Genomic DNA, 26,781 nt, shown 5'->3' on the forward strand with positions numbered 1-26,781 from the left:
GCCTCTTCCTGCTGGGTAATCTTATTCCTTTATAGTCTACACCCTTACATGACTACTCACTGTTACCCTGTTCATACATTTCCTCCATCAGTTCATAGCAGAGCCAACTAATCATCTCTCAGTCTTGGAGATCAAGTATTCCTAAGCACCCTATGTCCCCCTGGACTGGACCTCACCTGGTCATGATCACCATTCTGATGGTGGTTAAACTCTAGGGTATCACTGACTGGGTTCATCTCATAGTTCAAAGGGGCCAAGTCAGCACAACAAAACTCATCTCATTAGAAGATAAGTACTCTTCCACTCCCTTGGGTCCTCTCAAGCTTAAGATCTTCCATGTCTCCACAGCCCTCCCAACAAGAAATGCTTACATTAAGATCGTCGCTCTCCCTTTCCACCATGCTCTTGCCATTCTAGGCATCTATGTTATAATACATGTGCTTGGTGTTTTTATGTGTTGGTTGCTACAAAAATGGTAAAGATGAGGGTAAAGTCCTCACCTCCACTTTCTGTCTTCTCTCTGAGAACTCCAAGCAATCAACCAGATCTTGTCTTTCTATAGAGCCTGCTGAGGTCAGAAGAGGGCACTGGATTCCCTGGAAGTTGATTTAGGGATGGTTGTGAGCCACTGTGGAGTATTGGGAAGCATATCCCCAGGAAACTCTGTCACACAACAATCACACAAACTTTAATGATACAAAGTCTTTTATTTCTATGATTTTTTTCTAGAAAATTTAAATACCTGATATGTCTCACAAAGCTATCTTTGAGTGACATGAGTTACCTTAAGCTATCTTGTAGGTTTCCTGATTGCCACTTTTACTCCATCCATCCATCCATCCATCCATCCATCCATCCATCCATCCATCCATCTGTCTATCTTGAGAAAACTTCTGTTAAAAGCACAGTGATCAGCAATACATTTTAGAAATTGTTTTTCTTCTCCCTACTCTGATCTTAAGGAACTTATTTTGTGATATAATGAGGATGTAGTCAAGTCTCTGGAGGCCAGTTTCTCAGACTGTGGTTGCCCTCTGAATGATCTTATAAATGGATGTAACTATCAAGTTAACCACATAGTCCATAGCACTTTTTAAATTGCAGCTGAGTTTTTTTTTTAACCACATTTGAGTCCACAGTTCTTTTTAATTGCAGCTGGAGTTTTCTGGTTCTGTTCTGGCTCCCATGGTGGGAGAGCAGTGCTGATTTGGGCTCCCAAGAACCATGGCCTCCTGTCCTGCCTCCGCTGTCTTTCCAGTACTGGTGGGGCATATTTTGTCTTGTATTTTGTTTGTTTTCCTGTTGGTTCACCTTGGCGTTGTGAGGATGAACTAGAAACTTCCAAGCTCCTTCACGAAGAACTAGAAACCAGGAGTCTTTCCTCACTGTGTTTTCATTTTAATCCTCATTTTGGTTAGTGATGTTGTGCAACTTTTCACATGCTTCTTGGCCAACTTCATGCTGTTGTGATACTTAACCTCAATTTTAGCTCGTTTGGGCCAAGAAACACCTATGTCGTTTGTTTAGTAAGTGTCTGTGACTATGTTTCCGAAGAAAATAGATGATAAGGGCTTTAACATAATACATGGCTTACTCCCTTGATTGATAAATAATATGGTTGTGTTTCGAGATCTGATGAAAGGTAGGCGATGACAGCCTAGAAGGAAGCAGTAGTTCACTAAAAGTGTCCCATGGGTAATATCTCAAGCCGGCTCCTCTCTCTGTGTTCTTTTCTCTGATTTATGACTTACCATGATGTGACTGCTCCAGGAGCAGTTGTCATGGAAAACCCTAAACCATTTTAAATGCCATATCCTGTAGGTCTTTGAAAGGTTTGAAGAATATCTATCCATTTGAAATATATCTCTATATATCTATATATAAACCTAACTAATCTATGAGTTTTGACTGTTATAGGTATTTATCTCTAATCTGGACTTAATTGACATTAAAAGAGCTATATGAATACAATATCTAAACAAGAGGTACATATACATATCACAAAATTGTTCTTAAATTTGTATCAATAAATGAAAATCCATTCCAATACAAAGTATTCATTTCTATATCATAATCCCCTTTTTTCCTTTAGAAAAAAAGATTGGTTATGATCCTTAACCATTTCTAACCAACCCCATTAAAATGAAAATAAACATTTATAAACAATATTTGGGAGTTTTGGCATCATTCTCGCTATGCTAATTTCTGCTGTTAGGAGACGTTGTGAATCATGAGAAAACAGAAACCTGGCCAAATCTTGGCTGTAGTAGTCTGAAGTTGCATTATAACAGCTGTTTTCAATAATGGATCACCTGGCCATTGCTTCGGGGGGTCTTGCTTTACCAAACCATATTAATCTGGAAGGAATTCACAGCTTTACATTTTCTGTGGAAGCAAATTCTTTTCCAAAGTAACCTGTTCTTAAGGTTAAATTTTGAAGTCAAAGCATTTTTAAAATATACAAGTTGGATTAATCCAGCAGCATTTATAATCGAGGTCACCATTTCCGACTGTGGACAACTCTAATTCTTTTGACTTGCGGGCTTCTTACCCACCAGACCATTCCTTCTGTATGTAGCTCAGGAGAGCATCCCCACCCCGTCTTCTCTCAATGCCCTGTAATCTCTGCTCTCACTGAAATTCTTTGGGTTCCATAATTCCCTCATTCCCCTCCAAGTCTAGCTGGATTGCAGAGTTTATGATTATGAATTAAAAACTAAGCAAGAAAAAAAAAATCCTTTTTCAAGGAACTGAAGAGATGGCTCAGCAGGCCAATCGCTTGCAGTGTAGACAGTAACCTCAGACTTCAGAGGTTACTGTCTACCTTTAGCACCATTGTAAGTGCCTGGTAGGTATGGTAGCCCATCAACACCAGCGCTTGGGAGGTGGAGACAGGGGACACTGGAAAGATTTTGTTAACTTGACTAATTTAAGCAGTGAGTTCCGGGTTCATTAAGAGGCCTTGCCTTGATAAATGAAGCATGATCAAAGAAGAAACCTGATATCACACCGATGCCCCCACATGCACACACACATACCATAGACATGTACTTACACACATGTGAGCACTCATATTCACACTCACACACACCATGCAAACACGCCCATACACATGCACTAAGAAATAAAGTTATGCACTAAGCTGCTTATACATCTGTGATGTTTTAGTTAAGAAGTATTCTTTCCTTTCATTGGTTGGATGATGGTTTGCTATTTGAGTTTGTTCTGTGATTGGGCATCTAAGATCCAGCCACCTTTCTTAGTCTTGCACAGATTCTTCATCTGAGGAAAATTTTCACCTCATTGAGCTTACTGTGCTTCTCAAACCTATTTTCCCAGCTCTTTCCACGCTGTCTGCCATTGCACTTGATTATTTCCTTATCTGTAGGCTACGAACTAGTCATGTGTCCATTGGCAATCCAAGTAAGTCAAGAAAGAAACAGTTCTCAGGTGTTCCTAAGCAAACAATGCATTCATCCCTGCCCATTGTTTCATTTTTATTAAAAAAGAAGAGTCTCTCTGTGTGGCCCTGCCCAGCAAGACATTCTTCAGTGATAGGTCCTGAGAAAGAAGGTTCAGGATCTCAGAGATAAAGAAGATAGAACAGGTGAGCTTGGGAGGTCTCACAGAAGCTGTGTTTTATGCTAAGCAAGTTTACTAAGAAATGCATCATTTAATAAGACTATTTCCAGGGAAGAAATGGGACAGATCCAGAAAAAGCTGTCATACAACAGAATTAAATCCATAGGAGGTTAATCAAACAGCAATGCACAAAGGAAATGCGGATACTGTAAGGAGCATGGCAAACTAAACATACAGGGGCCTTGGGGATGACAACTCTAGTCTTTACAGAGAGAAGTCCTGTTATCAGGAACTGAAACTGAAACTCCTTTGAGCCCTGTGCCAGCTCCAGTCTGGTCTTGCCATTTTCACTCCTGGCCCAGGACACAGAACTATATTCCATTTTCCTTTTCATCAGGACCTCTGAGAAAGCCTTGGATAGTTCTGGCTCTCAACAGCGTGGGATGTTTCTTCCTGGATCTTCTCCAGGAGGAAGCATGAGAGAGCTGCATCAGTTTCCCAGCCCCTTCTCTGTAATGTATGTCTGGGTTTAAAATGGGCCGTGGCTGCAACTTCCCAGCTAGTCTCCAGACTTCCCCCACAGAAATTTCTCTCGCATGTTCTCTGTCTTCTCTCTATCCATATATTTTATTATGACAAGATCAAGGCAATTATGAATTCTGATATATTTTGTGGTAAAAAAAATTACCCTGGGAATCAGGTGATCAAAGGACACAGTGGACACAGCTAAATTATCCAGGACTGCAGTCTCAGAGGAGTATATTTTAGTATCTGTAGGATGATAGCTACATAACTGTGCAATAGTTATTTCTGATATTGTGTAACCAGCAAGTGGTCAGTTTGCTTCCTACTTACATAGACAAATGACGCTCATCTCTGCTTGTTTTTTTCCACTTAGTTCACACTTCATAGAACAGAGGCATTTGTAAGCATCTTTATCAGAAATCATCTAACCTCAAACCTGACCCCCCCCTTTTTTAATTATGAAACTGTTGGCCATTGGCTATGGTTTCTTATTGGGAACCTGCCCTTCTAAGCAGAGCTATTGTAGATTCCTAGTAGCCACGATAGCTTCAGAATTTACAGCTCAAGTTCAGAGTCCTCAGAGTATTGTTTGATTCTTCTGCGTAGAGCATCAGACTTCTTGTCACTCTATTGATATTTCATTGGCTTCAGGATTGCTTATTTAAGTGTGCTCCATGAATGAACTTAATACTTGGAATGTTTATTCACACATTCCCCATGTATACCATCTTGGCAAAGCAAGGCGTTTGTTCATGTTGAAGGAACACACATTGTTAGCAAATTTCCTTATATGTATTAAACTTTATGACATATACACTGAAATTTCTGTATGCTAGATTTGATAATTTTCTAGAACTGTATAGAGTAACTCAAGATTGACAACTCTGGAAGGTCTTGCACACTTGTTGAAATCTTAAGTTTAGATGAAGAACGAGGCAGGAAGAACTTGGTGTCTGGTATTGAGTGAAATGACTGTCATCAAACTGTGAAGCTGAAGAGGTTTCTTAAGTGTGCTGTGAGACCCTCATACAGGCTTCCTCTCATTTCTTTTTAATCATCAGTGATTTTGGGGAATGAGGGTGTACCCCATCATGTGAGTATGCACTTCCTGTCTTCTGGACATCAGACCACTGCCACTACCATGCAACTTTGAGTGCCTGGTGCAATTTCACTCTGTGCATAGACAGTAACTTGAAAGAAATCCTTGCTATTTTTGTTCTTCACCTGTAATCTGAGAATGTCCGACTTAGAATTTGTAGTCTTACTCTAAGTCTGTAGGCCTGAAAATTCTCAGAGGAGTTAACACATGCTGTAGACCTAAGTCCTCCACTCCCTGCAGCTCTGACTGATAAAGTCATTTCACTCAGATGAATATTATTACCACCATGTGATAGTATTGCAACCGTGTGAATCTTCAGGACAGTGCTGACAGACACATGTTGTTCCTTCCTCATTGCTTTTTCTTTGTGCCAGTATGTTTCTATCATCATCTGTCTATCTGTCTGTCTGTCTGTCTATCTATCTATCTATCTATCTATCTATCTATCTATCCATCCATCCATCCATCCATCTATCTATCTATCTATCTATCTATCTATCTATCAATCATCTATCTATCATCTATCTATCATCCATCCATCTATCTATCTATCTATCAATTATCTATCTATCTATCTATCCATCCATCTATCAATCATCTATCTATCTATCTATCTATGTATCTATCTATCAATCATCTATCTATCTATCTATCATCTATCTATCCATCTAGCTATCTATCTGTCATCTGTCCATCTACCTGTCTCATCATAGATACCTGTATCTATCATGTATGTATGTATGTATCACAATCTTTTTACCACATTATTGTTCTGATTTCCACATTTCACAGCTCCCTTCATGACATGGCTTTGTCAGAAGGATTTTTGAGTGTCAACGTGTGTCAAATATAACCTTGGACTTCGATGCATTAATTTATATTTTTATAAAAAGTCACAAAATACTTTATATTATAATTCCTGGGGTGGTGGGGAGGGATCCCATAAATTTGAATTTAAGATTGGGTAGTTGTAGGCAGGGTTTTCTTGGTCTTCAGCCACTCCCAAATAAACATACCAATGCTTATATCAAATTACATTGTATTAAATTATAAATGCTAGGACAGTACCTCAGGCTTATTACTAGCTAGTTCTTACATTTTAAGTTAACCCATGCCCCTTATTTATACTCTTTCAGTTAGGGATACATTTATTAACATGGCAGGCTCATCAAATGATCCCTCTGTGTCTGGCTGGCAACTGCTGACTCTGTCCTCTTCCTCCCAGCCTTCTCCTAGGCTGGCTCTCCTGCCTGATCTTATTCTGTTCAGCTTCTTGATTAAACCAATCACAGCAAAAAAATATGTTCACATAGTATAAAGGAATATTGCACAGCAGGTGGTTGTTTACCCTGACATTTACTCTGAGGAAATAACTGAGAACAGCTGGCTAAAGAAATAAGGACAAAAAAGGCTTTTCCAGAATTTTCTCAAAGTGCATAGCATGTGTTACTGTGCTTTACCTTCTGTTTGAAAGCTACAAGCGAGTAAACTGTGTGAGTATAATGAATACCAAGTTCGGTAACTGTGGAGAAACCCTCAGATGCAAGTGTGTGTGGGTGTGGACGCAGACAGGAGAGCGCTCACGGCAGATTTCCTTTAGCTCATTTGGCCTCACAGAACTTTGAGTTTGTCATCATTCACAAGTCAGTGTAATGGACACATCAGTTGTCTACGCTGACTTAAACTTAGCCAGGACTCAGGGGCTTGGGCATGCATCACCTCTGTCTTTTCACTCAGGTAAGTGGCTTTTCTTCTTTCGGTACCTGAATATATTCTAGAGTTATGATGCCCATCATGTTATAGTTTTAAATGATTGCTTTGGGATGGTGAGATGATTCCTCAGGCAAAATGACTCGCTGCACAAACTTGACAACCAGAGTTCAATTCCCAATACCTTTGGTGGAATGAGAATCACCTCCTGAGATCTGTTCTTGCATCTCTTCACCTAGTGTGGCATGCACACACCTGCAGTCACACAGGCACATACTAAGAGGCACTCACACACTCATTCACACAGAGGCGGCACTCACTCACACACTCATTCACACACATAAGCACATGCTCACACACATGTGTCAGTCACAATTTTGGAGAGAAAAACTTAAATGTAATTTTATTCAACGAGTTCATGAAACATGAACAGGGGTTCTCCTATTCAGCCTCAGTTTACAAGACCCTGGATAAATAGCATTTTCCATGTATGAACAGACAACTGTTTTAGAGACACTGCAGACTTGCTGTAGGAGCTTGTCCATTCCAGACCCTGGCTCAGAACAGACATTTGACCCAGCTCTACTGCAGCTGCACCCCTGGCAGTCAGCATTGGGTAGACCAGCTCTCACCTCTACCAGGGAGGTTAGTAATCAGAGTGACAGAAATGTACCAGACTGAGTAATACTTAAAAGGGGGACATGAGATGAGAGCATATGAAAAGGGACCAGAAATTGAGGTGAGAAAATGCGTCTAAAATCATCACCAGACTAGTATTGCAGTCCCTGATCTAACTGAACTTACTGACATCATTACAATGTTTTCATTTTAACATTCATCATATATTGTGAAAACGATGTAATTATCAGTATTAAAGAACTTTCCATTAATGCTGCCCTGAGGACCAGACTTCAGCAGTGCAGGAATTGAGGGGGAGCCACAAAATAGGTAGGGTCTTCCTATTCTCTCTCTCTCTCTCTCTCTCTCTCTCTCTCTCTCTCTCTCTCTCTCTCCCTCTCTCTTCCTCTCTCTCTTTCTCTCTCTCTCATATCTTTGTCTATTTTCTTACATCTATCCAAATGTATCCATTTTAAGCATTTATTTTTCCCTTATATCTTATGTACCCCAACAGATCCTTTCAAGCAACATCAAAATTACAATGTGATCACATTTTGTTTTTAAGTGAACGTTTATAATGAATAATAATAATAATAAAAACCCAGCATGTTTCCCATTTCCCTTACATGGTTAAACATTTTACAAATTACAGAAGGAAAAGAAATTATTGCCCTAATTCATGTACAAGCAACCTGATGTAAATTAACAGAGCAAGCAAGGGTCTTTTCTCAGGTCTTTTGCTGGTGGGCTGCATTTTGTGGTTACAAAGAAAGGATCAATCACTTTATTATTTATCTCGAAAGGTAGTATTATAAAAGAACTTGAAAGAATCACAAATCTAATTTTTTTATATATGAAAACCAGTCAGCTCTACTTTAAATCCTCAGAGTACTTACCCATTCATCAGCAGTTTTTTATATCAGGAGGCTAAAGGCAGGAATGGGTATGAGGAATTAATCATCGCCTTTGATCACCAACCCATCCTACCAAGAAAGGAACATCAGTGAGGGTTCAAAGGGAATTCCAGGAGTTTGTGTACTCTAACTTTTTTATCCGAGGGGGTAAGAAAAAGACACTCCCACGCTGTTTATGGGTTCCTTCTGTATTCTTTATTCTGTGTTCTATATTCTCTTTTATCTCTCTCCAGAAATGTCCCTTCTGCCTCTCTTGACGTTTTCCTCCTAACACTATGTTCTTCCTTATTTTCTCATTCTTGATGTTTTTCCCTTTGTTCTTCTTCTGTAGTCTATTTTTCCTCTGCAGCTTATATAGCCCAGCAAAATCAAGAGCATAAAAATTACAATGTAGTTACATTCTATTTTTCAAGTGAGTGATTACAATGAATACAAGTAAAAAAACAGCATGTTTTTCCATATTTCTTAACGTTATTAAACATTTTACATATTACAGGTGAAAAACACATTGTCCCAAGAACCTAGGTCCATTCATACCCAAGCAACTTGTTATAGATTAACAGTGTAGGCAAGCAAGATATTCTTTTTCTGGCAGGCTGCCTTTTGTGGTTACGAAGAAAGGATAAATCACTTTATTACTTATCTGGAAAGATAATCTTATAATAAATCTTAAAAGAATCACAAACCTAAACTTTTATACATGAAAAACAATTGTTTGACTCTATTTTAAATCTTTAAGGTGCATACCCACTCATCCATAGTTTTTTACATCAGGAGATGAAGTGAAAAATAAATGGGCATAAGGAATTAATCATCACCTTTGGTCATCAACCAATCCTAGCAAGGAAAGCAGGTTAGCCAGTAATAATTGGGTTGCTTTGTGTTTGCCTCCTAACCTTTCCTAGTTCCTCATTCAACCCTGTGCCTTTAGATTGCCTTCTTGGGATTTTCATCTCAAAGATATTTCATGAAAACATCTTAGTCTAACCTTAGGCCATTTTCAAAGCTTTTTTTCCCCCAGCTACAATGCACTCTGAAACCCGTAAACACATCTCCCAACATTAAGACTGTAAGAATTTAAACTAGCTAGACTACTGGGGCTCAATTGCTTTTCCTCATCGTTAACCTAAATCACAGTCTATGTGGCTCCTCAATAGAAACTGATGCATGCTAGCTGAGTGACACTTCCTTGTTTTACCTTTTAACCCTCTGCAGCCTCTGCTTTATCAGAGGAAGGAGCAACATTTTATCCTCCATTTCCCTATGTTAATTTTTCCACTAACATCTATCATAATTCTTTACTGTATTTATTGAAAACCTTCAATCATCAAAATCCTATTTAAACGAACACTATTATTGTATTAAATCATTGCTACGGTTAAACAGTACAGCTTAGGAGGAAACCATCTTCATAATAATCCACAGGTAAAAATGACCAGTAAACAGGATATTTTCATGAGATAAACACATTACATTGCAGGCAGTGGGGGGGGGTCGTCTCCCCAGTCCCATTCACACCATGCCAGATACCAGAGAAAGACGGCAGCAGCAAACGTGAAAGGCACATCGGAAGCGAAGCGAAAGGCATTCTGGAGTCTGTGGTCTCTGGGCCTTGCCTATCAGAGATTCACTCATCAGGGATTTCCTCCCGATCGGCTGACACCTCAGACTTCAATTGCCATCTGCTGCTCCTCTGACATAACCAGTAGCAAGTGATTTAACTTACTTGATGACTGTTTCTCAGCTTCTGAAAACTGCTCCATAGTCCTGAGACCACTAGTGTTTGGCCGCAATATGAATCATACAATTCAGCCACTAAAGATAATGAAAAAAAAAAAAAAAAAAAAAAAAAAAAAAAAGAAAAAAGAAAGAAAGAAAGAAAGAAAAAGAAAGAAAAAAGAAGAAAAAATGGACACAAAGGTAATTCTTTTATTTATTTATTTATTTATTTATTTATTATTTTACATGTCGATCCCAGTTCCCTCTCCCTCCCTTTCTCCCTCTCTGCCCCCTCACATACACCCTGACCACACTCCCCTCCCATCCCCCCATCCCAGTTCCACATGTAGGGCAATGCCATCCAGGTGGGGTCATGTAAATCTCTCAAGTCATTTGCAGTAGGGACTAGGGCTTCTCTCCTGTCTCTAGGTTAAGGCAGTTATCCCTCCATGGGGAGTGTGTCCGCAAGGTCCTTTTGTGCACCAGGGATCCATCCTGGTTCCACTGTCTCAGGTCCCTTAGACTGCTCAGGCCTTCTAGCTGAGACCCATATTCAGGGGGGCCTGAGTCAGTCCCATGCTGGATTCCCAGCTATCAGTCTGGGGGCCGTTAGCTCCTCCTTGTTCAGGTCAGCTGTCTCTATGTGGATTCTAGTTCGACTCAGTGTTTATGTATGGGTGTTTGCTTCTGTTTCCAACAGGTACTAGATGAGGGCTCCATGATGGTGGATAAATTAGTTGTTGATCTCACTATCCGGGAAGGGCATTTATGGTAGACTTTCCACGGATGCTCAAATTAGTTGGCAGCAGTCTTGTAGGTTTCTAGACCTTTCTTTAGGTTCAGTTTTCTCTTCAAACCAATAATGACTCCCTCTTTTATGTTCTCTCTCTCTCTCTGTCTCTGTCTCTCTCTCTTATTCCTACCCTGACTCAATCTTCCTAGTTGCACGTGTTTTCCTCTCCTCTCCTTCTCTTGCTCCTACTTCTCTCTCCATTCGCTGCCCCCCCCCACTCCCCATGTGCTCTGGGGGACTTGTTGCTTCCCCCTTCTGTGAGGGACTTAATGTGAATCTCTTAGAATCCACCTTGTATCCTAGTTCCTCTGGTGGTGTGAATTATAGGCTAGTGATCCTTTGCTCTAGGTCTAAAATCCAGATATGAGTGAGTATATCCTATGTTCCTCTTTTTGTGACTGGGTTACCTCATTCAGAATGGCTTCTTCAAGTGCCATCCACTTGCCTGCAAATTTCAAGACTCCATTATTTTTTTCTGCAGAGTAGTATTCCATTGTGTATATGTGCCACATCTTCTTTATCCATTCTTCAGTTGAGGGGCATCTAGGTTGCTTCCAGGTTCTTGCTATTAACAAATAATGCTGCTATGAACTATGCTATGAACATGGTTGAGCACATGTCTTTGTTGCATGGATGTGGATCATTTGGGTATATGCCTAAGAGGGGGATTGCCGGGTCCTGTGGTGAACTAATTTCCATTTTCCTGAGGAACCGCCCATACTGATCTCCAAAATGGCTGTAGAGTTTGCCCACCAGCAGTGGAGGAGTGCTCCCCCACAAGGGCAATTCTTGACCACACAGTGAGACCAAGGAACATGTTAGCACACCTGCTTTCAAATTTCAACGTGTAACTAACGACATGGCATCAATTATACCAGGAAACATTTAAATAAAAGAGGAAACTAACAAAATAGGAATAAGTCTGTCGCTATAGAGATTAGGAATCCCTAGCTATGCATGGTGGGGCACAACTGTTATTCCAGTATTTGACAAGTGGAGACAGGAGCATCGGGAGTTCAAGGTTCTCTTTAACCACAGAGGGAGTGTGGGAGTCATCGAAGCTACAGGAAATCCAATCTGAGAAACAGGGCCAGGCAAAACCAAACCCAGTGGGAAAGCTTTTCTCAGAATGGTGCACTATTTTGTTCTAATAACTAAATCTGAAAAGCCACTCATAAGATGATATTGCATGGAGTTGTTAGAAACTAAATGAGAGCAATAGAGACTATGATTACATTAGGTGTAAAAGAGCCAGCTAATATTTCTGGTTATTACTTTTATAAACAAAACTCATGAGCGAGGACATACCATATTTGTCTTTCTGTGTCTGAGTTACCTCTCTCAGGATGGCTTCTTCTAGTTCCATTCATTTGCCTGTGAATTTCAAGATGTAATTGTTTTTTTTTTAACCTCTGAGTAGTACTCTATTGTGTAAATGTACCCCATTTTCTTTATTCATTCTTTGGTTGAGGGGCACCTCGGTTGCTTCCAGGTTCTTGCTGTTACAAATAATGCTGCTACGAACATAGTTGAACATGTATTAGACATAGAAGAAAGGATCACTAGACTACAATCCACAACCCCAGTGAAGCTAGGAAGCAAGGAGGACCCTGAGAGAGAAATACATGGACCCCCCAAGACGGGGGAAGGGACAAGATCTTCTGAGTAAATTGTGAGCATTGGGGGGATGGGAGGGAGATAGGAAAGAAAGGAGAGGAGAAAGGGATGGGGGAGGAGAACATGAAGGACCAGGAAGGTTGAGGGATCAGGGAAGGAGAGCAAGGAAAGAGATACCTTGATAGAGGGAGTTTTCTAGACTTAACAAGAAACCTGGCACTCGTGAAATTCCCAGGAGTCCACAAGGATGACCCTAACTAAATCTAAGCAATAGTGGAGAGGCTACCTTAATTGTCCTTCCCCTATAATGAGATTGATGACTACCTTATATGTCATCCTAGAGCCCTCATCCTGTAGCTGAAGGAAGCAGAAGCAGAGATCCACAGCTAAACTCTGAGCCTAACTCCTGGAATCCAGTTGTAGAGAGGGAGGAGTGATGAGCAAAGGGGTCAAGACCATGCTGGGGAAACCCACAGAAACAGCTGACCTGAGCAAGTGGGAGCTCATAGGCTCCGGACTGACAGCTGGGGGAACCTGCATAAGGCCAAACCAGGCCCCCTGAATGTGGGTATTAGGTATTAGTTGGGGGCAGGGAGCTTGGGCAGTCTATGGGGCTTCTGGCAGTGGAACCAGTATTTATGTCTAGTGAATGAACTGTTTTTTAAGAGCCCATTCTGTTATAAGCATTCTTTCCTACCTGCCTGGTACCAGCCAAAGAAGCACACAAATTATAAATTAATTATGAAACTGTTGGCTGGTGACTAGGGTTTCTTATTGGCTAATTCTGTTTTAATTATTAACTCATTTCTACCAATCTAAGTATTTCCACGTGGTCTTTGCTTACCGGGAATGTCGGAGCTGAACTCCTTTGCCTGTAACATTTCTGCAGAGAAGAGAGCGATTTCCTGTTTGTCCCTGCTTACATACTGATTCTGCCCAGCTGTGCCACCATTCCCCATGGAGGGATACTCTCTCAGCCTAGATACCAGGGCTGAGATGTGACAGACTTTGATGATCCCTCATGGGAAGCCTCACCCTCTCTGAGGAGTGGACGGGGGTGGACGGGGAGGTGGTGTGGGGAGAAGGAGAAAGGGAAGGAGAGGGGCCTGGGATTGGTATTTAAAATAAGATTGTTTTAATTTAAATTAAAGAATTAATAAAAAATCATTGTTTTCTATATCTAACCTAATTTTTTAAATTGTCTAACATAACGTTAAATTCACGGATTTGTGGGATATGATGATCACATCTCAAACATTAATACATTTCACCGTCTAATAGGCATAAGATATTTATTGTTGATAGTTACCAAAGAAAGCAGAGATATCAAACATGGTGTCTAGGCAGTGCAATGTGGTAGACATAGTGTAGTGTATGTCATGTTACAGCAGAACTACTTATATGCTATAGACATAGTTTACATCATGTTATAACACAGAATCCCTTATCTGCTATAGACATAGTATATGTTACAGACACGTATGTTACAGCATAGTACCTCCTTATTTGCCATTTCAGTAGCTTTTGTTATTCACATTCAACAGCAGTCTTCAACCATTAACTATAAAATTATAGGAATAAGTAACTCAATTTTTTTTTAAAGCTGGATACTGGCCTGAACAGCAATGAGGAGATCTTGCACATCAAGGTTAAAAAGTGAATCACTAGTCACTCCCCTACCTGTGTGTGTGTGTGTGTGTGTGTATAAAATAGTGCACACAGAATGTAGCATTAAATCCAGTTCAATCAGTACACTTGGAGTTTTGGAAATATTCCTAGTAGTTAAGGGAGGTCTTATGTAGATAGGAAACCACCTCTGACTTTTCTCCCAGATGTACACAAGAGGATTTAGCAAGTGTATTCTTTGCATGTCCTAGATGCCTGCCAGTGCCCATACTGGCATCAGTTGGCTCTGAAACTCAGCTGTGCTGGGCTGGTCCTTCTTGTCTTGAGCCTGACTGGACTCAGTGTCTCAGGTAAGTGAGGCAAGGGCTTTCCCTTCATAATTTCCCACATAAACATTAGTCCTTTTCATGGCATTTGACCACCAAGGGGAAGGTCAATGACATCTAATGTTACAGGACAATATCCTGTGTGTACTGCAGAAACTTCCCATTATGGGGCACGGGGTATTAGTTATGGCATATATGCATGTTGAACTATACAAAGTAAAAGTCAAATTGTGACAGAAGATGATAATAACAAAGAAAGCTAAAGGCTCCCACATTTAGCTTAACACATGCCTGCTAAACATTTTCTTGGGGGCGTGGGTGTGACTGTGAACAATCTGAGAGTGTCAGCACCACCCACAGATATTGACTTGTCAATCAGATCATATGAAACCTCGGAGTTGTGTGAATCCACATGCTCTGTGTGGCTCTCAACTTGTCTCTTAATCCAATTTGCTAATATTTTATCCTGAGTCCAGATATTCAAGTGAAATAACTTGACTTCCTGAGATAAGAAATAAAACAAGCTTGGTGTGGTAAAACGCACCTCTAATCCCAGCACTTGGGAGGCAGAGGCAGGTGGGTCTCCTATGAGTGTGAGGCCAGTCTGGCCTACATAGCAGGTTCCAGAACACCCAGGGCTGTTACACAGAAAAATCCTGTCTCAACCTCCACCCCATGGAAGAAAGAAAAAAAGAAAGGAAGAAATAGAACAAATCTGTTCCACCAATCATGTAAGCATTTAATCCTCTCTGTGTGATTTCTTATACCAGTGGGATTCTTAGTGCAAAAACCACCAACAGAAAAATGCAGCGTGACTGCTCAGGAGAACAGGACTGAACCAAAAGGTAAATTTCCTGACAGTAAGAGGTGGTTTTGACACAAAATCTAAGTTAAAGTTCACAAGAGCCCTTAATGAAGTTACTATGTTACCCTTATGTCTAAGAAAACAGCCAAAAACCCATTAAGAAATCACAGGGAGCCATGTAGTTTATAATGTTGGTGCCTGGAACTGCACTGTACTGGGTGACCTTGAAATCTATGTATGTGATCAACTGGCCATGCTGTCTTAAGGTGCTGGTACACGTGATCCCTAAAGGGCAGATATCAAGTGAAAAAGTGGAATATTTGATTACTTTAATGAATATGTTAAAGTTTATTTTTTTCTGAAGTTTATAAATAGAAACAAAGCATAAAATGAATCTGTGTCACATGGCAGCATTAACCTTGTTCCAGCATGCTCTAAGGAAGCTACTGTGTGGATTGCTTGTGGTGCAGCAGGAACAGGGAAGAAATAAACAATCTTCTTTCTTACTCTAGGGGGATCAGCCATGCTCAAGTGCCTGAGAGAGTGGCATTCATACCAGGAGAAATGCTTATTTATCTCTCAAACTTCCAGACCTTGGTCTGAGGGTCTGGCTGACTGTTCTGAGAAAGAGACCACTTTGCTGATTATTGAAGATGAAGGAGAACTGGTAAATTGACAGCTAAGATTGCTCAGTTAGAACATAACACTTTCTTGACACTGTGCTGATGTCTCTGCTGAGGAAGTAGAGATTTGGATTTTAAACAGCTCAAAATCTAAGAGTCTGATTGGAGTTTTGAGTTACTAACTGAAAATAATGGGATGAATCAATTAAAAACAGAAATGTGTAGAGAACAATTTCACAAAGCAGAGAGAATTATGCTGGTGGGGAGTTAGGAAGGCGTTCAAACGGCAGTAATAGTGTTTTAGAAATTAAATAGAAGCAAGTCATGAATAAACAGACTGAAGATGAGGTCTCCCACTATGTTTTGATTATAGAAATACATTCAGGATTTCTTAAAGAACAAAGACCACCAGTTCTTTACTGGGCTAAATTATGCACCCTCGGAGAAGACGTGGATGTGGGTCAATGGCTCTACTTTAAACCCTGATCTGTGAGTGTTAAATGAGCTAATTTGAATATTTAATCCACATTCACATTACTGAAAATTTACTTTTGTAAGTTTGGTTTAGTTTATAAATTGTCAAGAGTGTTGAAATAGGCTGAAAAGACAATTTCGAAATTAGTTAAAATTTCAACCCTTTATGATAATGTATGTGTGTATATTTATTTGCAAAGGAATTTTAAAAGACAGGAAATATATCTGGAGTTCATAGATTTTCTTTATCTTTCTTTGTTCACACACTCAGTTACATAGAAATAAAGAAATTTAATGTTTTGTTTTATGCATGTGTGCCTGAGTGTGTGTGTGTGTGTGTGTGTGTGTGTGTGTGTGTGTGTGTGTGTGTGGCCAGAAAAGGGCATTAGTTTTCTTGGAACTGGAGTTACAGATGGTTGTGGGCTACCTTGTGGGTGCTGGATCTTGAACCTCTGCACCTTCACCTCTTAGCTATTTCTTCAGCCTCTACACAGATATTCTTTTTGTTAATTTTATTTAATTTTATATAACAGTCCAATTAAATGAAAACAAACATTTATACACAATATTAGGGAATTTGGGCATCGTTCTTTCCAAACTACTTCCTGCTGGTAAGGGGCGCTGTCTTGGGGGATTCGAAGAAGATTCAGATATCCTGGCTGTAGTCTGTAGGGCTGTTTTGTCCAGCTGTTTTGAATGTAGGATCAGCTGGTACTTTGTTACAGGCGGTCTGGCGTGATCAAACCACATTAGTCTGGAAGGAATCCACATCTTTTCATTTTCTGTGGAAACAAAAATAGAAATCCTTTTTCCCAGTAACTTGTCCTTCAACTTAAATTTTGGAGTCAAAGTGTTTTTTTTTTTTTTTTTAGTTTAATATATTATTTTACATGTCGATCCCAGTTCCCTCTCCCTCCCTCCCTCCCTCCCCCCCAGCCCTCTCTCCCTCCTTCCCTCCCTTTTTACCCTCTCTGCCCTCTCACATGCACTCTAAACACCCTCCCCTCCCATCCCCCCACCCCAATTCCATATGTAGGGGAATGCCATCCAGTTGGGGTCATGTAGATCTGACAGGTCCTGTGAAGTAGGGACTAGGGCTTCTCTCCTGTCTCTAGATTAAGGCAGTTATCCCTCCATGGGGGATATGTTCGCAAAGTTCTTTTGTGCACCAGGGATACATCCTGGCTCCACTGTCTGAGGTCTCTTAGACTGCTCAGTCCTTCTGGCTGAGACCCATAATCAGGGGGGCCTGAGTCAGTCCCATGCTGGCTTCCCAGCTATCAGTCTAGTGGCCCTTAGCTCCTCCTTGTTCAGGTAAGCTGTCTCTATGTGTTTCTGCCGCATGGTCTTGTCCTCTCCATCTGCATCTGGGTTCTAGTTCGACTCAGTGTTTATGTATGGGTGTTTGATCCTGTTTTCAACAGGCATTAGTTGAGGGCTCCATGGAGAAGTTAGTTGTTGATCTCACTCTCCGGGAAGGGCATTTATGATAGCCTTTCCAGGTAAGCTCAACTTGTTAGTTGGGAGCAGTCTTATAGTTCTCTCGACCTTTCTTTGTGTTCAATTTTATCTTCAAACCAATATTGGCTCCCTCTTTTATGTCCTCTCTCTCTCTCTCTCTCTCTCTCTCTCTCTCTCTCTCTCTCTCTCTCTTTCCTATCTTCTATTCCTAACCAGGCTCAATCTTCCTGGTCGCACATGTTTTCCTTTCCTCCCCCTCATTTTCTCCTACTTCTCTCTCCATTCGCTGCCCCCCCCCACTTCACCTGAGCTCTGGGGGACTTGTCCCTTCCCAGTTCTGTGAGGGACTTTATATGACTCTCTTAGAATACACCTTGTATCCTAGTTCCTCTGGTGGTGTGAATTATAGGCTGGTGATCCTTTGATCTAGGTCTAAAATCCATATATGAGTGAGTACATACTGTGTTTCTCTTTTTGTGACTGGGTTGCCTCATTCAGGATGGTTTCTTCAAGTGCCATCCACTTGCCTGCGAATTTCAAGATACCATTATTTTTTTCTGCAGAGTAGTATTCCATTGTGTAGATGTGCCACATCTTCATTAACCATTCTTCAATTGAAGGGCATCTAGGTTGCTTCCAGGTTCTTGCTATTACAAATAGTGCTGCTATGAACATAGTTGAACAGATGTCTTTGTTGCATGGATGTAATCCTTTGGGTATATGCCTAAGAGGGGGATTGCTGGGTCCTGTGGTAAACTAATTCCCATTTTCCTGAGGAACCGCCATACTGATCTCCAAAATGGCTGTATGAGTTTGCACTCCCACCAGCAGTGGAGGAGTGTTCCACTTTCTCCACATCCTCTCCAGCATAAGTCATCACTGGTGTTTCTAATTTTAGCCATTCTGGCAGGGGTAAGATGGTATCTCTAAGTTGTTTTGATTCGCATTTCCCTGATAGCTAAGGATGTCTACACAGATATTCTTAAGTAGTACTTTAGAATTGTTGCAGCAAACATGTTGCCACACACTATGGTGTGTCATGAAATAACTTTTTAAAGGTAGAATCAATATAGACATTGTTATTTAAAAATAATTTCACATAGTAAGGTTTGACATTTTTCCTTTGTGTATGTATTGATTTTCTCTCTCTGTGTGTAATTGTACTGTGATGTAAAATGCATATTTGTTTAGATTCATAGTAACAATATGATGACATCTGAAGGAAGCCATGTAAGGCAGAGGATTTAGCTCAGCGGCTGTGTGATTCTACTCTTTGGATGAAGGGTTAGACTGATTAGACGGCGGTGACCAGGTAAATTTGGAGGTCACCCTGTTATAGTATCAAGAGAGTCAGTCAAACCTGCTTCTGTTTTAAGTGGACTGAGAAAATGGCTCTGGGTAAAAGCTGTGGCTGTGTAAACATCACAGTTCGAGAGCACGCACTCTACAGATTCAGAAGTAGCCCAGTGGAACCACAGCACTCCTGCAGAGAGAGGGGAGGCTGTGACAGCAGAAGCACCTGGGCCAGTGAGTCTGCACTACACAGCACAGTGACAGAAACACGGTGGAAAGGGAGGCTTCCCCCTACACTGAGGCTCCTTTTCTTTCTGCATCCAAGTCTGTGGGCCTGCTGTCTCACCCTGTATGTTGAATACATTTACTGAGCACCTACCGTGTGCAACATGGTCGTACATTAATGTATAACTCAATGCCTTCCCTAAGCAGTAGTTGGTTATGAATAATATGTTTGAGGGAATTGAAGCTCAGCAAGATGAAGATGCTTTCCACATGATCACATGACAGACATATTAGTAGTAGATCTAGTTTTCAGGATGGACTCGCACACCTTTTCCTTTTCATATATCATGATAAAGATGCTTGATGGATTAATTCTTCTCCAGTGAAGGTGTAATTGAAAATCCAAGAGGTTTCCATTGGCAGTATCTTTAATGTTTATATATGCTTATGTTTGTTATTGCGTGTTTACTATGCTTACACTATGTAATCTGCAGCATCTTTAAATATTCAGAAATGGTTGATATGATCATTGTTAGAAAATCCTAAAGACTAGGAACAGCTGTTCTTTGTTCCTCAGATTACAGGTCACTGGCAAGGCTGAAGAAGACAGCTGTGCTGTCTTCTCAAAGAGAGAAGTGTTTTCTGACTCCTGTTCGGCAGACAACCGCTGGATCTGCCAAAAGAAACTGAAACGTGTCTGAAATCCCGTGTCCTGACTCCTGCTGCAAAGCTCATCTGTATTACTTTCCTTCCACACCAGATGTCTGCATTGGACTGTCAAGGCTGTTGGCCCTGCCAGCACAGTTGGTGGCACAAAGCAGGGACTATAAAAACCTCTGTGACTCTTACAGATGCCCTCTTCCAATGTCTCTATTCTGTAAATGTAAATGTACACAGCCACAGAGAGGTGCTCTATAGGAGGAAGCCCAGGCCAGCAGAGGGCACTGGGGGCCTTGCTTGGACTTTGTTGATCTCTGCATGAGGTCATCTGCAGAGAGCTACAGAAAACTGTTTGCAAAGTCCTCACCTCTACCTTCCACTCCAGGTTATCTCACATCTGGGCTGCAGAACCTTGATTAAAGTCCTTGCTCCTGACTCTGACTCCAGAGGCCCAGAGTTGGCAAGGGAAGAATTTGTTTTTATCGATACCTCCAAAGTTAATAACTGACTAATGCTGTGATAAGGAGAATGACTCAAGGCAAACAGAATTCTGTCAGTGTGACACTTCCCACTCTGCTGCCACCCACAATCATGTCCTGGAGAGTTGGTGACACCTACATCTGGGCTTGCCATTTTCCAGAGCTGTGAGACAGGGTCTCTTTTCTCCAGTTTCTTATTATGGCAACAAAAATGGACCAAGACAAGGCCTTAACTCTTCCCACAGTTCTACAAGCCTTCCCATTTAAAATTTTTCATCTCTTCTTTCTTCCACACCTGTCTATAGCTTATGGCTCATGCACAAAGTGTAGTAAGTATGCAATTAAATATTTAGTTATTTTAGTAAAATTTAATAACATCTTTTTAATTCTTCAGTTGGAGAAATTAAAAAAATAAGTATTTATCCTAATAAATCTCTTGTGTATGATCTTTTTTGAAAAAACTTGACAAATTTTCTGTGTTATTCAAAAGAACAAAATTGAATTTACCGTCTAAGGAGGCACTCTAAAATTTCTGTTAAAATAGTCATCTATATACATTAGACTCTCATTATCCAATTTAATTACTTAACTTGAAGCATATGCTATGGTCCAAGTAAATTTTGAATTAAAAATAATTTTTGAATAAAAAACTATTATTTGCCTGTATAGATGTTCTGATTGCATGTGTGTCTGTGCACCATGTGCATGCAGTGCACTTAGAAGCCTGAAGGGGGCATTGGATCCCCTGGGACTTGAGTTTTCCATGGCTGGAGGGTGCAATGTGGGTGCCTGGATCAAACCTGGATCATCTGCAAGATCAGGCAATGCTCTATGTCATCAGTGAAAGACAAAAAAGTAAAGTTAAAGATCCCCTCCACTTGAAATGAAGGACAGACTAACCTGGAAAGCTAACCCAGACCAATATCTGTTCCTTGGAATTTGCTAAGTTCCCCTCACAAGGTCCTGAGATAACAAGATACCAAGAATTCACACTGCCCCTCCTTTCTTGTGAGTCAGCAGGTGGTGAATAGGGTCCTTAAGAAACAAAGAGATAACTGTACCTCAGGTTTTCCCAGACAAGATTAATTAGCACACCCTGAGGCCCTAAGGTCTGTTGACCCTAATAGTGAGACCATCCAGCCTCAAAGGGTCATGTATTCAATGGACAGAGGGTCCCACCCCACCCTAAGCTTGTGGGTTTTGCCTTTAAAAACACCTGTGGGATGGTGCTTCTCTCTAGCCTGCATGCTGGAGGAGCCCATTTGCGCAAACGTTTCCTGTTCATTAAAGCCTCTTGCGTGTTGCAACAACTGGACTGGACATTGAGTTCTTGGGGGTACCGACCGAAATTGGGAGACTCCTCATTCTGAGGGTCTTACAATCAGTATTCTTACTTGTCAGAAATAAGTACTTACATTGTTGTTGATAATAACTTTCCAACATATCAAACATCAAAGAATAATTCATTTGTGAAAATACTGAGGAAAAAAATTCTTCAGGAAAACCATTGTGAGCAAAGCAGCTCTGCGAATCAGTGGTTAACATGAGCGAAGGTCTGGAAAGGTACTGTAAGTGTTAAGAGAGTGCAGCTGAGCAGATATGAGCAGGAGGGGAGCAGGGACATGCATACCCTCATTTTTCTAGTTGGGTACTTCCTGTCCAGGGAGGGAGTCAAGAGGATTATGGCTGTGTATTGGTGGCTGTGTCTCTTGACACATTGCTTGCAATGTTCCTTTGTGGATAGACACCCTTGAAGCTACAGTTGGGCTCCTCCTGCCATGTAAGAAACTAAAGTACCAAGGGACTTTGCCAATGACCACACATGACACTAATGAGTAAGCTGATGAGCATGGAAGGAATACCATAGGAACATTTTGGCTCTGGAGCAATTTCTGTAACATAGGAGAAAGGAAATTGCCAATAGGAGAAATTAACAATGACATTGTGGAATTGGGAGTGTAAGAAACTAGTGTAAATTCTACCAGTCAGAGCCCAATGGGCAACCTCCCACCTTCAGAGCAGCCTCCTCCAATCTTGTTTTGGAGTGTACACTCACTTTGAATGACTTTGAGTTGTTAAATAACCTCTTGTAATGGTGTCTGTACCAACCTTCTGATGCTGTTCAGGAGGAGTTGAGTCATTCTGGATGGATTAATTTATCAGCCACGCTTTCATTTGGAAAGATATTTATCATTTTTTTTCTTGAAATAGATTTAGGTTCTACGCTTCCTGTTTGAGTGTGTGATCCATTTTGAGTCTGTTATAATACACAGGATGAGATGGGAATCATAATGAAACCCCACTGTCTAAGCACCATATGCAGTAGAGTTTTTAGCCTCTTTCCATGTAAGAACTATCTGCTTTTCCCAGTCTACAGTACACATGCACTATAAACACAGATTGATTTTTTTAAAATGAAAATGAGCCATCTTATGGAATAAGATGACGCTTACATAGTAACTGCATTCCTTAACTGTGCTTAGTATTACCAAAATCTGGAGAAAATAGTTGAAAAATAGTTTAGCATTTTGTTATAATGAGACTATATTTACCTCATGCCTTGTATCTGAGGGAAATGCCTGTGTTTACATAAAAAAAGAAAAACCTGTTGTGTTTATAGCAGCTTTATGACTTAACCCTGTATTTTTCAAAAGCTCAAATATCGCGAGCTTGTGACATACTAAAGCAGTATTAGTCAGCCCTGGGGAAAATGACTGAAAAAGGAAGCCTGAACATCCTGCTTGCACCTGCCCATATCTTATGCTGATTAAATGATCCTCAGCCTGCTGTCCCCACAGGTCTCTAGGTTGGGCCATACACACCAAAAATAAATTACACAAAGTGTCCCATACCAACAAACCAAACAAATAAAGTCATATTTTAGGCATTTGCAATTAATTTATTATTAACCTTTCTAGCCTAAAAATACTCAAATATAAAATACTGTAACAGAGCAGCTAAAATAACAGGTAACAGAGGTCTCCTCGAATTTCCATTTCTATAGGGACCATTGTGACAGGCCAACAGGCAGGAGGTTCAGCTCCTCTGAGGGTCCCAGGTGAATCTCATCTCTATCTTTTATTTTGAATAAATTAAAACACATACCTATTTCTACCTCTTGAAGGATGTCTGGAGTAGTGAGGTCTGTCTTTAGCATGTCCATGGAAGCCTCTTCAATCTCCGTGGCAGGCATCTATGAGCTGAGAGGAAGAGTCTTAGCTGAACTGATGAGGAGGTTTGAACAGAACTGTGAGGAGGGAGAAAAACCTTTATATTCTGTATGTTATTCCTGATAAGGACTTTATAAGCTCAGTCCAGCTTGTCTGGGTGATTCATTAACCAGTCCTTATCAGTTTTGAGGCAGCTGAGAGGATTAGTCTAAGCACACTACAAATAGAAAATGCCCCGAGAGTTATGTCCTTTCCTCCTCACTTTTTCCAGTTTTAATTTTTGATTTTATTTTACATTCCAAGCAGAGTTGCCCTCCTACCCATTCTCCCAACACCTGGCCACCTCTCACACTCCCTCACATCTCTCCTAACACAACCTGGTCCACTCCTACTCACGGTTAAGGGCTCCCAAGACCCCAGTCAACACAGTTTGGCACAATAGGTTAGGGCAGGGCCCCGGCCCCTCTCATGCATTAAGACTGAACATGGCATGCCACCATAGGGAATGGACTCCAACAAGCTAGCTCATGTACCAGGTTTGAATTTGGTCCTACTGCCAGGGGTCCCTCTGATAGTCCAAGTTTCACAACTATACAAAGGATATAGTTCAGTTCCCTGGAGTCTGCATAGTTGTAGGTCATCTAGAGTCCATTAATTTCCTAGAACTTGGTTCAGCTCTCTCTGTAGACTGCTCCATTATGATCTTGACCTCCCTTGCTCATATGTTTCTTTCTCTCTCTCTGTTTGCCTGGATTCCTGGAGCTCGGTCTGGTTCTTGGTTTTAGATCTCTGTGTCTGGTTCCATTAGTTACTAGATGAGGACTCCATGATAGTTGGGTTATTCATCAATCTGAATAGAGGGGTAGGGCATTTCAGGCATCTTCTCTACTATTGCTAGGAGTCTTGGTTGGGGTCCTCACAGTGGATTCTTGGGAGATACCCTAAGCCTATGGGTGATCTCTCTATTGCTCCTAATCATATGACAGAGTTTGAAGACTCCCCCATGGAATGCCTTACCCTCCCTGGGGAGCAGAAACTGAATGAAATAGAGGGTTGGGTAGGCAGGGGAGGAGGGGAAGGAGAGGGAATTGGGATTGATATGCAAAACAAGCTTGTTTCAAATTTAAAATATAAAAAAGGAGGGGGGAGAGAATATATGGAAAAAGTTCGCAGGTAAAAATGCCTAGTAGAATGGGATATTTCCAAGACTACTGAAATAGATCTGCATGACAGGTCTCATTGCATTATGCTCTATTATAAGTAAATTGAAATGATACAACATCCCTGTCAGCAGTATGGTAGACAGCAACAAAGAACTAAATACAACAGGTAAGAGAGGAATGAGCGTACAGTGCAAGCTGAGAAGTTATTATATGCAGAGGACCAAGGTAATGCGCTGTGCTGTATCCCCTAATGGGATGGGCAGTGTCAATAGGGAACAAGGTCCTGCCACACCCAACAGTGTTTGATGTTTCCTGTGAGAGACCATCACACCCCTACTATTCTGATTTAAGCAGACCAGTACATAAATTTTCAGGGGTGACATGTTACACCTTAGGGAAGAATAAATACCTGTAACTGTGTTGTAAGACTTTGGCACATTTATTAATGCTAAGAAATCGAACCATGCTATAGTAATTTTGTTTACATGTACACAATGTGCAGGTCCAAAAAGGACATATGGGATGGAGAGATGGCTCATTGGTTAAGAGGACCGGCTACTTTTCCAGGGGTCCTGAGTTCAATTCCCAGCAATTACACAATGACTCACAAAAAGGACATACCAGTGTTATTTCCAGCAGCCAAACCGGTATCGGAGGTGTTTGTTAGGATGAAAAATACAGCCTAACTCTCCAATGACCCCAGGAAGCTAGAAGTTTAAAAACACTAAATACCTTAAATGCCAGACCCTGTCCTCAGCCAGTAAATAGGCGAAAGGTCACACTTCTTGCCACTTATGTGACTTTTTAAACTGCTTGTTAAACCCCCGCCCCAGCGACCTAACCTAACTGCCATTTGTCACCCCACCTAGGAGCCCGCACAAATGCAGACCTCTGGGGCTATAGGAAACTGATTGGTCTATAAAGTGCGGGTGTGGATGGTTTAAATTGATTGGCCTGCACCGCGCGGCTCTGGATTCTATGAGATGATTTTTTATGATGGGGGCTTTGTTGTAAACCTATAAAAGCTGTCTCAGGGTCCTCAGACCTCTACCCCTGCGTGGCCCATGACTGTGGACCCCAGTGATTTGGAATCAAAAGTCCTCATGCTTTTGCATCAACACTGCTTCTCGTGAGTGATTTGGGGTGTCGCCTTTCCTGAGTGGGAGTGTGAAGGTCCATGCTCTGTGGGTCTTTCAAAACACACTATGCTGTATTTATGTGGTGTGCATATCAAGTGTCACTGAGTAAGAACCCATTCCTTAAGTCTCAACTCAATAGCTCCACGTAGAGAAAATGAGGAACTTCACCCTGTTGTGGGGATGCCCTGGATTTCTCAGACTTACTTGTCATTTCCAGAAAGTTGCTGTATTAAAGTTCATCTTCCTTCCCTGCTATGTGTTCTTCAGGAATATCAACTTTACACTCACAAGGTCTCTTAATTCTTTCAACAATTACCCTTTCATCGCTGTACCTGGCTGGCAGGATCGACTTCATAGTCGCCGTCTCTAATGTAGTCCTCCTCTCTTCTGTCTTTATTGTCTTTCATGTCTCTGCTCACCACTGAGGGCTCCTTTATTCCCTCCACCATGGTGTTTATTATCCTAATTCAGGCTGCTATGGGTGTGAATTAATTGAAGCTGCCTCTAAGTTATTGGGGTATGAAGAGCTCTCCAAATGAGTATATTTTACTTATCCTAAAAAGCAAAGCAGCTGGCCACTAATGGTTACCTGTACCGCAAGCTGAAAGTTCTGACCCGTAAGCTCTCCTCAGCATGGCTGGAGACTGAATGCCTCATACTGAATACTGAAGACCCTGCTTCTAGCCTTTATAGTTCCCTAGTGCTGAGATTAAAGGGGTGTGATCCCAGGTGCTGAGATCATATGTGTGTGAGCTGTTTC

At 41.1% G+C, this 26,781-nt stretch overlaps 1 protein-coding gene across 1 annotated transcript in view; it reads right to left on the reverse strand.

Annotated features, from left to right (window-relative positions):
- Positions 1-23,742, reverse strand: part of LOC127213025 (C-type lectin domain family 2 member E) — a 44,828-nt gene extending 21,086 nt beyond the window's left edge. The window contains exon 1 of the mRNA XM_051173257.1: positions 23,655-23,742. Within this exon, the coding sequence (XP_051029214.1) occupies positions 23,655-23,742 (88 nt within the window). The remainder of the gene's footprint in view (positions 1-23,654) is intronic.
- Between the last annotated feature and the right edge of the window lie 3,039 nt (positions 23,743-26,781).

The sequence above is a fragment of the Phodopus roborovskii genome, unplaced genomic scaffold (assembly GCF_943737965.1).
Source record: "Phodopus roborovskii unplaced genomic scaffold, PHOROB, whole genome shotgun sequence".
NCBI lineage: Eukaryota > Metazoa > Chordata > Mammalia > Rodentia > Cricetidae > Phodopus > Phodopus roborovskii.